Source organism: Ranitomeya variabilis, chromosome 2 (assembly GCF_051348905.1).
Source record: "Ranitomeya variabilis isolate aRanVar5 chromosome 2, aRanVar5.hap1, whole genome shotgun sequence".
Taxonomy (NCBI): Eukaryota; Metazoa; Chordata; class Amphibia; order Anura; family Dendrobatidae; genus Ranitomeya; species Ranitomeya variabilis.
The window spans coordinates 468,705,696-468,720,968 of NC_135233.1; the positions used below are offsets into that span (position 1 = coordinate 468,705,696).

The window sequence follows — 15,273 nt, forward strand, 5'->3', positions numbered from 1 at the left end:
CCCTAGCCCTAAGTGCAACCCTAGCCCTAAGTGCAACCCTAGCCTTAAGTGCAACCCTAAGTGCAACCCTACCCCTAACCGTACCCCTAATGGAAAAACAAAAATAATTATATTTTCTGTATTTTATTATTGTCCCTACCTATGGGGGTGATAAAGGGGGGGATTTATTTACTATTTTTTTCATTTTGATCGCTGTGATAGAACTTATCATAGCGACCAAAATGTGCAGGAACGAATCTGCCGGCTGGCAGATTCGGCGGGCGCACTGCGCATGCGCCCGCCATTTTCCAAGATGGCGGCGCCCATGAAGAAGACGGCCGGACACCGGGAGGGACATCGGAGCTAGGTAAGTATGGGGGGGTGGGACCGGAACACGGGGGGCGGGGGGGGAATCGGAGGACCTGGGGTGCGGACAGGAGGACCGGGGGAGCCGACAGGAGGGAGGAGGGGAGCGGAACGGAGATCGGGGCAAAAAGGACGACTGGGGAGGCGATCGGTGGGGTGGGGGCAGATCGGGGTCTCCAGCCATGGCAGATGCTATTGCAGCCTCGGCCATGGCTGGATTGTAATATTTCACCATTTTCATAGGTGACGTATTACAAATCGCTCTGATTGGCAGTTTCACTTTCAACAGCCAATCAGAGCGATCGTAGCCACGGGGGGGGGGGGGGGGGGGGGGGGGGGGGTGGTGAAGTACCACTCCCCCTGTCTCTGCCAGATCGGGTAAAATGGGAGTTAACCCTTTCACCCGATCTGCAGGGACGCGATCATTCTGTGACACAGCATATGCGTCACAGGTCGGATTGGCACCGACTTTCATGACGCATACGCTGTGTCACAGGTCGGGAAGGGGTTAATAACTATCAAATTCTGTTATGTCTGGACAGCGTGTCCACAAAGTTGTACTTACCTTTTCCCAGTCCCATTTCCCTTACCTCCCTCCCTCTCCTTACCCTTATTCCCTTGAGAGCTGATTATATGACTATCTTTGCATGTTAATACTAAATTTCAAAAGATACAATAAAAATTATTTGAAAAGAAAAAGAAAATCTCCAACCGATCAACATTTATCAAGATTAGAATTTCTGTGACTGGTTTATGGTAATTCCCAGCATGTATTATGCATCTTTCTTTCACAGGACCACCCCTCTTAAAATACCAATTTTCAAACCTGACTTTAGAGGGTAATCTTGGGCGTAAAAATGTATTTTTATGTGTCAGACATTCATGGCATATGTAAAAAAAACAACTTTTAGGTTTATTTCCCCAGGTGACACTTTATTTACAGAAAAATAAATCACATACAATAAGTGGCATCACATTTTCTAGGCTGTCTCTTTTTCATCTGAATAGGTAAAACAAAACTTTTTGAAGAAAACTGAATGAATAAAGGACTGGTTCACACACTAAAGCTGTATCTTGATTTGCATGTCTTTGTGGGATCCATTCCTGCTGTTCCCTAGAAAAAAAATAAATAACTGATGCAAACCACGCTGTATGAACCTGGCCTGATCAGGAGCTTTAGGTGACTGTCCATTAGTAGCAGTTGCTAATCATTTCTTACAGTGGCTTGCAAAAGTATTCACCCCCTTTTCTTTTTACCTATTTTGTCAGGAGAGGGACGCCCACCAAAACTCTCAGCTCAGGCAACGAGGGCATTAATAAGCGAGAAACCAAATAGATCATAGGAGGCTCTACAAAGTACTGACATTAATGGGTGAACGGTTCTGCACATTGAAGATTTCAGTTATTTTGTCCTATTTATGGTTTGTTTCGCAATAAAAAGAAAACCAAATGTTCACAGTTGTAGGCATGGTCATTACATCAATTGATGTAAACCCTAAAAAAAAAAAACTGTGCAATTTAGTCTGGGAGGTATCAAAACACGATAAAATGCCAAGGGGGTGAATACGTTTGCAAGCCACTGTGTATGTACCAGGCAACAAGCCGTCCAACGCTTTGCATTCATATGTTCCTGGAAGAGGTATTGCTTTTCTATAGTTCATGGAGATATAAAACATTAACTTTTCAACAAAGTGTGAAATAAAAAAAAATCCACCCTTCGTGGTTTGGGGCTTCGAACAGTTGGCAACAATTAGCAAGCTTCCAATAATAAAAGATTAAAAGGGATGGTAAAATCTGTTGTAACTCCAAGGCAGTGGGTTGCTATATCCTCCAAAGTTCTAAAAAAGAAAGAAAAAAAAAATCAATAATGAATAAGATGGACAATATGAAAAAAGGGGCTAAAATTTACTTTGCACTTGCCTGATACCATGGTCCATAACCGTAAGGCAGCAAAGGTCCAGGAGGCATTCTTTGTGGGGGATATGGACTTCTGAAAAAGTTAGAAAATATAGGTGCAGGGTATGGTCGTACTGAAGGTCGTGGTACATAAGCCTGTAATCGAGGGCTTGGTTGAGTCGTCACAGGTTTGGTCACAGTTGTATTTCCTGTAGAAACACTTGGAGTCGTCACTAGAGAAGATTCTACAGCTGACCCTGCGGGTTGTGAAACTTTCGGGATGGAAAGCTTGTCCTGTACAGAGGGGTCATTAGACGGCTTGGCTTTTTTGCTCTTTTCATCTCCTTCACTCCTGCATAGGAAAACAAAATCAGGATAGTAAATGGAGAAAATACACGTGGTAGAAATATTGTGCATTTGCGTTGGGGTTAATCTGAGTCGCTACCCACTGGGGTTTTTACGCAGAATCCATCTGCAGACCACTTCAATAAATGACGTTTCAGAAGCTCTGAATACTGCGATGGGCAAAACCACATGGAAAATGTCATGGAAAAACGTTTTCATAATATTCACACTTTCGGAACCAAAATCAGTACAAATGGGGAGAGGAAAACGTCTCTGCTGGAGCTCATCAATCATAGAAAAATCTGGTGCGTTAAAACCCATCATCCCCGATCCTTCTCCTCCCAGACATCTACAAAAAGACCTAAAAAAACCTTTATTGATTTTTTTTTTTTTTTTTTAAATAAAAAACAAACAAACAAACCAGAAACAACAAAAATCACAGAGAAAATTGGAGGGTCCAATGAAATGCTAATAAAGCATAAGAAACTCCACAGGTAGTAATATACAAACAGATGCCTGTTCAGGCCAAAAATGGTCAGACTTAATATATTGCACAATAAAAGGAAAATGGGCTAGGGAGGATAGACAGTGCCTTCCCCTATCAGTATCCCTTCCTGCTAGTTACAGCTGCCCGTCGCCTACTTCCGGCGTTCCCCTGATTAACCACTCTGGATTGTCTATGGGGGGGAAAAGCTTCGGGATGGGACTAATTCCCTAAGATAAGTTATCATATATAAGAACCCGCATTTAATGATTTATGAACTGTAATGTATCAGAATGATAGAACAGTATATCTATATTCATAATTACTAGATATTATATGTAATACTGTTCGGTAGTTGATCTGTATTATTTGATACTCTCTTCTCTTTTACACCATTACAAGAGATCATGTTGGATAATAGCTGTGCCACGGTTAATTCCAAATATGATGGAGTCTCTATAGTAGTGGCTCAAGAGGAATTTTTAAGAGCACGTACAGATCAACAATATAAGCACTAACAGCACTTTATTAAATTTGTGTGTTTGGTGGTGGCTTTGACAGGGATTGGAGGGTCTCCTAGGGTCAGTCTACGTTGAGCGGGGGCGCCATATCGTTTCCCAGGGTGCCAACCTCTGCTGCAAGGAAGGGATACTGATAGGGGAAGGCACTGTCTATCCTCCCTAGCCCATTTTCCTTTTATTGTGCAATATAATAAGTCTGACTATTTTTGGCCTGAACAGGCATCTGTTTGTATATTACTACCTGTGGAGTTACTAATGCTTTATTAGCATTTGATTGGACCCTCAAATTTTCTCTGTGATTTTTGTTGTTTCTGGTTTGTTTTTTTTGAATTTTTTTAAAAATACCATCAATAAAGTTGGGGATTTTTAGGTCTTTTTACATAGTTATTAAGGTTGAAGGAAGACTTTAAGTCCATCTAGTTCAACCCATAGCCTAGCATGCCCTAACATGTTGATCCAGGGGAAGGCAAAAAAAACCCATGTGGTAAGAATAAGCTCCACCATGGGGAAAAAAATTCCTTCCCGACTCCACATACGGCAATCAGACTAGTTCCCTGGATCAACGCTTTATCAAGGAATCTAATATATATACCCTGTAACATTATACTTTTCCAGAAAGGTATCCAGTCCCCTCTTAAATTTAAGTAACGAATCACTCATTACAACATCATACGGCAGAGAGTTCCATAGTCTCACTGCTCTTACAGTAAAGAACCCGCGTCTGTTATTATGCTTAAACCTTTTTTCCTCCATACGTAGAGGATGCCCCCTTGTCCCTGTCACCGGTCTATGATTAAAAAGATTATCAGAAAGGTCTTTGTACTGTCCCCTCATATATATATACATTAACATAAGATCACCCCTTAGCCTTCGTTTTTCCAAACTAAATAGCCCCAAGTGTAATAACCTATCTTGGTATTGCAGACCCCCCAGTCCTCTAATAACCTTGGTTGCTCTTCTCTGCACCCGCTCCAGTTCAGCTATGTCTTTCTTATACACCGGAGACCAGAACTGTGCACAGTATTCTAAGTGTGGTCGAACTAGTGACTTGTATAGAGGTAAAATTATGTTCTCCTCATGAGCATCTATGCCTCTTTTAATGCATCCCATTATTTTATTTGCCTTTGTAGCAGCTGCCTGACACTGGCCACTGAATATGAGTTTGTCATCCACCCATACACCCAGGTCTTTTTCATTGACGGTTTTGCCCAGAGTTTTAGAATTAAGCACATAGTTATACATCTTATTACTTCTACCCAAGTGCATGACCTTACATTTATCCCCATTAAAGCTCATTTGCCATTTATCGGCCCAAGTTTCTAGTTTACATAAATCATCCTGTAATATAAAATTGTCCTCCTCTGTATTGATTACCCTGCAGTTTAGTGTCATCTGCAAATATTGAAATTCTACTCTGAATGCCCCCTACAAGGTCATTAATAAATATGTTAAAAAGAAGAGGGCCCAATACTGACCCCTGTGATACCCCACTGCTAACCGCGACCCAGTCCGAGTGTGCTCCATTAATAACCACCCTTTGTTTCCTATCCCTGAGCCAGCTCTCAATCCACTTACACATATTTTCCCCTATCCCCATTATTCTCATTTTATGTAACAACCTTTTGTGTGGCACCGTATCAAAAGCTTTTGAAAAGTCCATATACACTACATCCACTGGGCTCCCTTGGTCCAGTCCGGAACTTACCTCTTCATAGAAGCTGATCAAATTAGTCTGACATGAACGGTCCCTTGTAAACCCGTGCTGATACTGGGTCATGAGGTTATTCCTCTTCAGATACTCCAGTATAGCATCCCTTAGAATGCCCTCCAGGATTTTACCCACAGTAGAGGTTAAACTTACTGGCCTATAATTTCCGAGTTCAGTTTTTGTCACCTTTTTGAATATTGGCACCACATTTGCTATACGCCAGTCCTGTGGTACAGACCCTGTTATTATGGACTCTTTAAAGATTAAAAATAATGGTCTATCAATGACTGTACTTAATTCCTGCAGTACTCGGGGGTGTATCCCATCCGGGCCCGGAGATTTGTCAATTTTTGTGATTTTTAGACGCCGCCGTACTTCCTGCTGGGTTAAGCAGGTAACATTTAATTGGGAATATTTATCACTAGTCATATTGGCTGCCATGGGATTTTCTTTTGTAAATACTGATGAAAAAAAGTCATTTAGCATATTGGCTTTTTCCTCATTATTATTATTAATTTAATTATTTTTAAGGGGGCCAACACTGTCATTTTTTAGTTTCTTACTATTTATGTAGTTAAAGAATATTTTGGGATTATTTTTGCTCTCTCTGGCAATGAGTCTCTCTGTCTCAATCTTTGCTGCCTTGATTTGCTTTTTACAGAATTTATTTAATTTTTTGTATTTAATGCCTCCTCACTACCTACTTCCTTTAATTCTCTGCTTTCTTTTTGTCCCTTATTGCGCCCCTTACAGCTCTATTTAGCCATATTGGTTTCCTCCTATTTCTAGTATGTTTATTCCCATATGGTATATACTGTGCACAGGTCCTATCCAGGGTGCTTTTCTACATTGATCAAAGATCTGATTCCTATTACATTTTTTTTGGTTTTCCTCCCAGACATCTACCATCAGAGGACGTGCAAGAATACCACACAGTCTGTGATTCTACTTTTTTTTTTTTTTTTCATTAGACGAAACAAGCCCTAGCTCTTTTTGTGCCACTTCAGCTGCTATCACTATGGACCTACACTTTTGTGATATCCTACATATATATAGTTTAACAACCTTCGTCTCGATTTCAAGCCATGGCGACTTGTATGAACGAACTAGAAGGTTGATCTTGCGCAAGCCTAGATAGGTCCACCAGGGTCTTCTCCACCATTCTATTGATAGTATCCAGCCATCTAGTTGCTGATCTTCCTCTTCACCTTGTTCCTTCTTTTCTTCCAACCATGATGTTCTTCACCAGTGATTGCTCTTTTCGTATGTTGCAAAATTGATTTACTTTAAACCAGTTATATAGGAACTACTAATCCGCTGACAGATCAACTTTACCCAGTGCTCCAGGATAACTGGTATCTGTGCCATAGACTATGGCTACATTTTGGTAAAGGGGATAAAAATAATGTCACTGGACGAACGAGTGTTTTTTGTGATGAGTGGCCCCATTCACGAATATCAGTCAGTGTAAATGCACTCTAAGGGTGCATTCACACACCAGTGTGTTGTGTTGGAATGCTGCCCAACTTTTTTTTTATCCCACTAAGTATGTCTTATTCAGATCCTCAAAATTGGAGCATTATAGGACATGCTCTGAATCTCACGGCCCTCACTCGCGGATCCATTGTTTTCACAGATGTCTAAATAGATCCATTTGGGTACAATTTAAAAAAAATCTGGCAGCACTCGGACATTACACGGATGTGTGAATGCAGCCTTAGGGAGTATTTTTGTTTTATTAATGGCGTCTTTAGCAGCAAATAGCAACACTGTAGAGTAATTTACATAATTGTTTGTAAATGATAACTCCTACCCATCGTTTCCTTTTCTCTTCAGTTCATCCTTCTCTACCAGTATTTGATGCTCATCATAAGCTTTAAGTAGACTGCAAGTAAAAAAAATAAAACTAGTACATTTGCACTGAAACAGAATAGATAACACTTATCATATTTGATTAAATTGCTAAAATGGTAACATGCAAAATTCAGATTTTTTTTTTTCCTGTAGCCCCAATACACAGGAATGAAAAAAAAGGCAACCTGAAAATTGAGTTCAAACTGGTATTCTAGTGTTCCACAAAGCAGTGGGCCAAATTCATAGTTTTTTTCGGGTTTAGGTCGGGGCCACATGTGCGGCTGCATGTATTTCTATGTAGCCGCACGTTCCGGTCCGAGTATCGGCTATTGATGCGCGAGTTTCTCACATCACACTCACAAGTGTAACCCCGGCTTAAGTGTAAAAAAAAAAAAAAAAAAAAAAAAGTCTGCTGAATCATAGCCATACGTAGCTATTTCCCGTGCAAGTGGACAGTCACATAACCCCATGTGTGTAGTTAAAAACCGACTAGATTTCCCTCCGCTTCTTTCAATATTCTGAGCTGAGCAGTAGCTGTGACTTTCTCTGGAAGCGTTTTCTTTTTTTCCCCTCTATGCCACAGCTGTGTTTTGATTGGCCAGAGTCATAGAGGAAAAAAAGGAAAAAGGAGCAAACTACGATGGTATACACCCAGTTAGTTGAAGGAAAAATATTGGCAGTTCTTTAATACTGGAAGACAGAACTTTGGAACGGAGGGGTACAGAAAAAAACATCTTCCCTGAAGCAGAACCATGACCTCTTATCAATAATCGGGTAGATAAAAATCATTTTATTTTGAAACTAATAAACGAATTTAAAAAAGAAAAAAAAAATCATTTGATTGTGCAGCTAACTTCCATCATCTCAAAGATGTTGCTATGAAATAATAGACAGGTCTCAGTACCTTTTAACACTGGTGCCGTTGTCCTCCAGGAACTCAAGACGTCTTTGGGACAAGGTCCCCTTTAGAGAATCATGGATGTTGCTGTTCAGCGCCCTTTCTAGACAAAGCATCACATCATCCACAGCATCTCTGGATATCTCAATTTCCAGCAGACACTCGTGTAGACAAGGAATATTCTGGAAGAAAATATGTCAAAAAATATATAATCAAACTTTCACCTAAGACTAAAAGAGAAAATAATATCTAAATTCGCTATAATCTCAAGACGGTTACTGAGAATATATTTCAGGATAAACAAGTACAAACAAAAAATCTCACAGATCATTTGGTTCCAACGAACAAGGTGACGCCACAATTGGCCACTAAAGTAAAATGTCCAAAAATATCAGATTTTGGTTTGGTGGGTTTTTCCATCTCATCTAATGTCTATAGTGTCAGGTGAACTTTACAGAAAAAAAAACAACTGCCTTTCACGCACCCATCCAGAAACAGATTCTCTACTGTTACTGATGGAAAGCTTTCCGCCTTACTCTCCAAATCACAGTTCAAGTGTCTCAATCTTATCCCATTTCATCCCCAACCAAACTACTGTGCTAATCTCAACCTTACCTAGCTCCTCAAACCATCACTACTCACTGGCATCTGCGCACTCCTCCTTTTGACTCTTTCAGACGTCCGTGAATCATTGTCTATGGACAGTAATATACAGACTGCTGCTCTACTTTCTACTATTTTCTTCTTAGATATTGTTTGATGCCTATAGAGTATAGCTGGTAGCAGACGAATATATATTAGGGTACGTGTTTGTATACATGTACCCTTTTTGATATATGTCACATTGCTTAGTGCTTAATGGCATTTATTTCCAATTGTCTGGGGGTTGCATGTAGCTTACCAGCCATGTGCTGTATTTTCTGTTTTTTTAAATGCTTTTAAATGTATGTCTTGTTTTGATGTGCCTTTTTGTACAAATAAAGTTGTAATCCTTTGAAGGTTGATCCCAGTGTTATGCATATCTTTCTCTCTTGTTTTTTTTGCATTCTGTACATAGACCACGTTTCACAGACGTCTAAATGAAGCTTTCCATACAACCATTACACCCCTCGGTAGAAAGTCATCCCTTTTCCTGTCCTCTTTATTCAGCTATTCCATGGCCGCAAAGCTACTTAAGGAACATGTCCACCTTAAATTGTCTTCCCACCTCCGCCTCTATCCCAAGACCTCTACTCTGAATCTACATCTTGGTGGCCTGGGACAGCTCAATGAAACCCACAACTTTCCATACCACTTCTACATTGATGACATTCAAGTTTACCTCTCTGGCTCAGGTGTGATCTCTCTGTTATTCTCCTTTTGCCCGTGTATGTCTTCATCATCTCCCACCTAGACTACTGCAACATCCTTCAAGATTGCACCATTCCTATTCAACCTCAACACTGCCTCCCGATTAATCCCCTCGCTTCTCCCCTATCTCTGGGTACGCACTGCCCCCAAACAATTAACTCAAAATACAACGTGCTATAAGGCTATCCATAACCTGCCCATTCCGCATATCTCAGGCTAATCTCTTGATACTTCACAACACAAGACCATCTCCTCTGATGTCCTGGTCTTTTGCTCACTCCACCACTACTAAGATTTTCATGTGCATCCCCAGATACATCACACTCCCATCTAAACATCCTCTACCTTCACTTAGTCTCATTTCCACCATCCTTCCAGGCCCTAGACTTATAATTGAGGAATACACACCAGTTCTGTATTTGGGAACAACTTCTGAATTTGGCTTACCAATACCTTCTCACCTACCATTGTGGTGGGGAGTGAGTGGCGCTGGTAAGCCCCTTTAATTGCTAATGTTTTCTCACCGGTTCCTTCTCGAGAGCTTCCATCAGTAAGTCTCTGGCCTTCTCTGGATCTTTTTTCAGCTTTAGCAGTAGTCGTGCAAGCTTGACTGTATAAAATGCTGCAACGCCCGGGATACCGCTGTTTTGCACAGCTTCTCTGAGCAATCTCTCTGCTTCCTGCAGATTTCCATTGCGTCGCTCAAAGTTCACGCGCCTCAGCCGCACAATGACAAGTCCGGGTAACACATTTTCTAGGTTGTGTAAAATAGCCCGAGCAGAGTCTAGTTCCCCTAGGGATCAAAAACCCCAAATCTATATTATATATATGTGTATACATACACACACAAGTTATATATTTATTGATTAGAAAAAAAACACTGCAGAACATGGAACAATGTGAAAAATCTGGCTACTAGCTAAACAATGAGACATACCGTGCTTTTCTTCGAAAAAAGCCCATTGATGGTGAAGCGTAAATTTCCGTGGTAAATGGGTCCGACAGGCTCGCTCAAACACTGAACGGGCAGCTTCCACGGACTGTCCCTCCATATACTGAGCATACTGCAGAGATGCACATTGTCAATATTTCCAACCTATATCCTGGTAATCTATTTTTATGTTCACAGACTATTATAATATCTATGTAACCTAAAATGTTTGTCTATACATCATGATACAAAAAAATTAATCTCTCCTGATATAACTTTTTTCCCAACAAAATAACATTTGTGTACCTTCCTTAAGTCATCCCTCTTATTACTCCTGGAAATATACAAATGCATCGACAACAAGGTGTTACCAGTTCTCTTGTCAATAAGATGTACAGTTAGGTCCATATATATTTGGACAGAGACAAGATTTTTTAAATTTTGGTTATAGACATTACCACAATGAATTTTAAACAAAACAATTCAGATGCAGTTGAAGATCAGACTTTCAGCTTTCATTTGAGGGTATCCACATCAAAATTGGATGAAGGGTTTAGGAGTTTCAGCTCCTTAACATGTGCCACCCTGTTTTTAAAGGGACCAAAAGTAATTGGACAGTTCAATAATTTTAAATAAAATGTTCATTTTTAGTACTTGGTTGAAAACCCTTTGTTGGCAATGACTGCCTGAAGTCTTGAACTCATGGACATCACCAGACGCTGTGTTTCCTCCTTTTTGATGCTCTGTCAGGCCTTCACTTTAGTGGTTTTCAGTTGCTGTTTGTTTGTGGGCTTTTCTATCTGAAGTTTAGTCTTTAACAAGTAAAATACATGCTGAATTGGGTTGAGATCAGGTGACTGACTTGGCCATTCAAGAATATTCCACTTCTTTGATTTAATAAACTCCTGGGTTGCTTTGGCTTTATGTTTTGGGTCATTGTCCATCTGTAGTATGAAACGACGACCAGTTTTGCTGCATTTGGCTGGATCTGAGCACACAGTATGGCTCTGAATACCTCAGAATTCATTGGGCTGCTTCTGTCCTGTGTCACATCATCAATAATCACTAGTGACCCAGTGCCACTGGCAGCCATTTATGCCCAAGCCATCACACTGCATCCGCCGTGTTTTACAGATGATGTGGTATGCTTTGGATCATGAGCTGCACCACGCCTTCGCCATACTTTTCTCTTTCCATCATTCTGGTAGAGGTTGATCTTGGTTTCATCTGTCCAAAGAATGTTCTTCCAGAACTGTGCTGGCTTTTTTAGATGTTTTATAGCAAAGTCCAGTCTAGCCTGTTTATTCTTGATGCTTATGAGTGGCTTGCACCGTGCAGTGAACCCTCTGTATTTACTTTCATGCAGTCTTCTCTTTATGGTAGATTTGGATATTGATACGCCTACCTCCTGGAGCGTGTTGTTCACTTGGTTGGCTGCTGTGAAGGGGTTTCTCTTCACCATGGAGATTATTCTGCGATCATCCACCACTGTTGTCTTCTGTGGACGCCCAGGTCTTTTTGCATTGATGAGTTCACCAGTGCTTTCTTTCTTTCTCAGGATGTACCAAGCTGTAGATGTTGCCACTCCTAATATTGTAGCAATTTCTCGGATGGGTTTTTTCTGTTTTTGCAGCTTAAGGATGGCTTGTTTCATCTGCATGGAGAGCTCCTTTGACCGCATGTTTACTTCACAGCAAAACCTTCCAAATGCAAGCACCACACCTCAAATCAACTGCAGGCCTTTTATCTGCTTAATTGAGAATGACATAACGAAGGGATTGCCCACACCTGTCCATGAAATAGCCTTGGAGTCAATTGTCCAATTACTTTTGGTCCCTTTAAAAACAGGGTGGCACATGTTAAGGAGCTGAAACTCCTAAACCCTTCATCCAATTTTAATGTGGATACCCTCAAATGAAAGCTGAAAGTCTGAACTTTAACGGCATCTGAATTGTTTTGTTTAAAATTCATTGTGGTAATGTCTATAACCAAAATTAGAAAAATGTTGTCTCTGTCCAAATATATATGGACCTAACTGTATGTCGTACGCCACCCATGGAAAGTCACACTATTCAACAGTATATGTTACATGAGATTACAATAACCAGAATTACAATATCAGTAAAGTGAGGGCAGGGTTAAGGTATTTCATCATTGTCAATCATATTAAATACAACTAAGTCCAACAGTAATATTTCATATTAATCCAGACCATAAGGACAACAATGCATATTTAAAGAGGATTTGTACCAAGGTCAAAAGTGACCAGTTTTTCCTCTAATTTTCTTTTTTTTTCCCCAAAACCCACTGTAGTTTCAGCGATATAGGCCTTTTCATTTAGTGCAAATGTTTCCTGGCCATTAGTTAGGGGGCGCGTCTCACAAGAACCTTGAAGGGCGCAACTCACAAGAACCTCGGGGGGCGCGACTAACAAGAACCTCGGGGTGGGGGGGCACGTCTCACAAGAACCTCAGGGAGGGGGGGGGCATGACTCACAAGAACCTCGGGGAGGGGGGGCACGACTCACAAGAACCTCGGAGGGCGCGACTCACAAGAACCTCGGAGGGCGCGACTCACAAGAACCTCGGGGGGGGGGGGGGGGGGGGGGGGCATGCGACTCACAAGAACCTCAGAGGGCGCGACTCACAAGAACCTCGGGGGGTGCGACTCCCAAGTCCCAAGAACCTCGGGGGGTGCGCGACTCACAAGAACCTCGGGGGGCGCGACTCCCAAGAACCTCGGGGGGTGTGCGACTCACAAGAACATCGGGGGTGCGCGACTCACAAGAACATCAAGGAGTGCGCGACTCACAAGAACCTCGGGGGGGGGGAATGCGCGACTCCCAAGAACCTTGGGGGGGGGGTGTGCGCGACTCACAAGAACCTCGGGGGGTGCGTGACTCAAAAGAACCTCCTCGGGGGGGGTGTGTGCGCGACTCACAAGAACCTCGGGGGGTGCGCGACTCACAAGAACCTCGGGGGGGGGGGGGGTGCGCGACTCACAAGAACCTCGGGGGGCGTGACTCACAAGAACCTCGGGGGGCGCGACTCACAAGAACCTCGGGGGGCGCGACTCACAAGAACCTCGGGGGGCGCGACTCACAAGAACCTCGGGGGGCGCGACTCACAAGAACCTCGGGGGGCACGACTCACAAGAACCTCGGGGGGCACGACTCACAAGAACCTCGGGGGGCACGACTCACAAGAACCTCGGGGGGCACGACTCACAAGAACCTCTGGGGGGCACGACTCACAAGAACCTCTGGGGTGGGGGTGGCGGGGGGATGGTCGCGCGGCCACCCCCCCGCCACCCCCGAGGTTCTTGTGAGTCACGCGACTCACAAGAACCTCGGGGGACGCGACTCACAAGGACCTTGGGGGGCACGACTCACAAGAACCTTGGGGGGGGGCGCAACTCACAAGAACCTCGGGGGGCACGACAACAACTCAAGAACCTTGGGGGGTCAAATCACTAAGGGTACTGTCACACAGTGGCACTTTGATCGCTACGACGGTACGATCTGTGACGTTCCAGCGATATCCATACGATATCGCTGTGTCTGACACGCAGCAGTGATCAGGGACCCTGCTGAGAATCGTACGTCGTAGCAGATCTTTTGGAACTTTCTTTCGTCGCTGGATCTCCCGCTGTCATCGCTGGATCGTTGTGTGTGACAGCGATCCAGCGATGCGTTCGCTTGTAACCAGGGTAAACATCAGGTTACTAAGCGCAGGGCCACGCTTAGTAACCCGATGTTTACCGTGGTTACCAGCGTAAAAATAAAAATAAAAAAACCGTACACACTCACATTTCGGTGTCCTTCAGGTCCATTGCCGTCTGCTTCCCGCTCTGACTGTCTGCCGGCCGGAAAGTAAGAGCAGAGCACAGCGGTGACGTCACCGCTGTGCTCTGCTTTTCACTTTACGGCGGCACTCAGTCAGAGCGGGAAGCAGACGGCAAGGGACCTGAAGGACACCGAAAGGTGAGTATGTACGTTTTTGTTTTTTTTTACGCTGGTAACCACGGTAAACATCGGGTTACTAAGCGCGGCCCTGCGCTTAGTAACCCGATGTTTACCCTGGTTACCCGGGACCTCGGCATTGTTGGTCGCTGGAGAGCGGTCTGTGTGACAGCTCCCCAGCGACCACACAACGACTTTCCAACGATCACGGCCAGGTCGTATCGCTGGTCGTGATCGTTGGAAAGTTGCAGAGTGTGACAGTACCCAAACTTTAAAGCAATCTATCACAGTAAACATTCAGTATGATCTGCAGACAGCATGACGTAGAGCAGGACAGGCTGAACATACAGAGATGTTTTGTTTGTGGGAAAGGATTCAGCATAGCTTTTATCTCATTGAAGAAAATCCCTGCTGCTTCTGGGCTTAGCAGTCAAGTGAGGGTCCTAATTAGTCACTGGGAGCAGTCTAAATAATCGTGCATAGAGATAGTTGTCAGTCACTATGTAGACAGACCCCCTAGACTTCTGACTTCAGAACAAACATGGATTTCTATAAATATAAAAATGCTGATTTTTTTCCTGCAAACCTATAGAGCTACTTCTGCTCTACACCATACTGATGGCAGATCAGACTGCACATTCAATATCACACATTCTCTTTAAAAGATTTATCATGTTCTTTAGTGATGAGTGAACGTGCTCCGATAAGGTGTTATCCCGCCCATGCTTGGGTGCTAACCGAGTGTCTTCGGCGTGCTCGAAACATATGTTTGAGTCCCAGTGGCTGCATGTCGCACGGCTGTTCGACAGCCATAAAACATGCAGGGATTGCCTGTTGCTTCACCTGTCAGTGGTTTTAATCCTATGACTACTTGGTGAAGATTTATTTCGTGAAATTGTGCATTTATATTAGGAAATACATAATTTTCCTATGCAGTTAAAAGAAACAGCGATAGTGGAAATTCGGCACAGAATACGTGT

At 42.9% G+C, this 15,273-nt stretch overlaps 1 protein-coding gene across 2 annotated transcripts in view; it reads right to left on the bottom strand.

Moving 5' to 3' along the window:
* Positions 1 to 1,257: 1,257 nt before the first annotated feature.
* Positions 1,258 to 15,273, bottom strand: part of LOC143806782 (pre-mRNA-processing factor 39-like) — a 78,976-nt gene continuing 64,960 nt past the window's right edge. For both annotated transcript variants that reach the window (XM_077287685.1, XM_077287686.1), the window contains 6 exons: positions 10,339 to 10,465; positions 9,926 to 10,194; positions 8,058 to 8,233; positions 7,113 to 7,184; positions 2,266 to 2,593; positions 1,258 to 2,183 (listed from right to left, as the gene is read on the bottom strand). In XM_077287685.1, the coding sequence (XP_077143800.1) occupies positions 2,121 to 2,183; positions 2,266 to 2,593; positions 7,113 to 7,184; positions 8,058 to 8,233; positions 9,926 to 10,194; positions 10,339 to 10,465 (1,035 nt within the window). In that variant the 3' untranslated portion in view covers positions 1,258 to 2,120. The remainder of the gene's footprint in view (positions 2,184 to 2,265; positions 2,594 to 7,112; positions 7,185 to 8,057; positions 8,234 to 9,925; positions 10,195 to 10,338; positions 10,466 to 15,273) is intronic.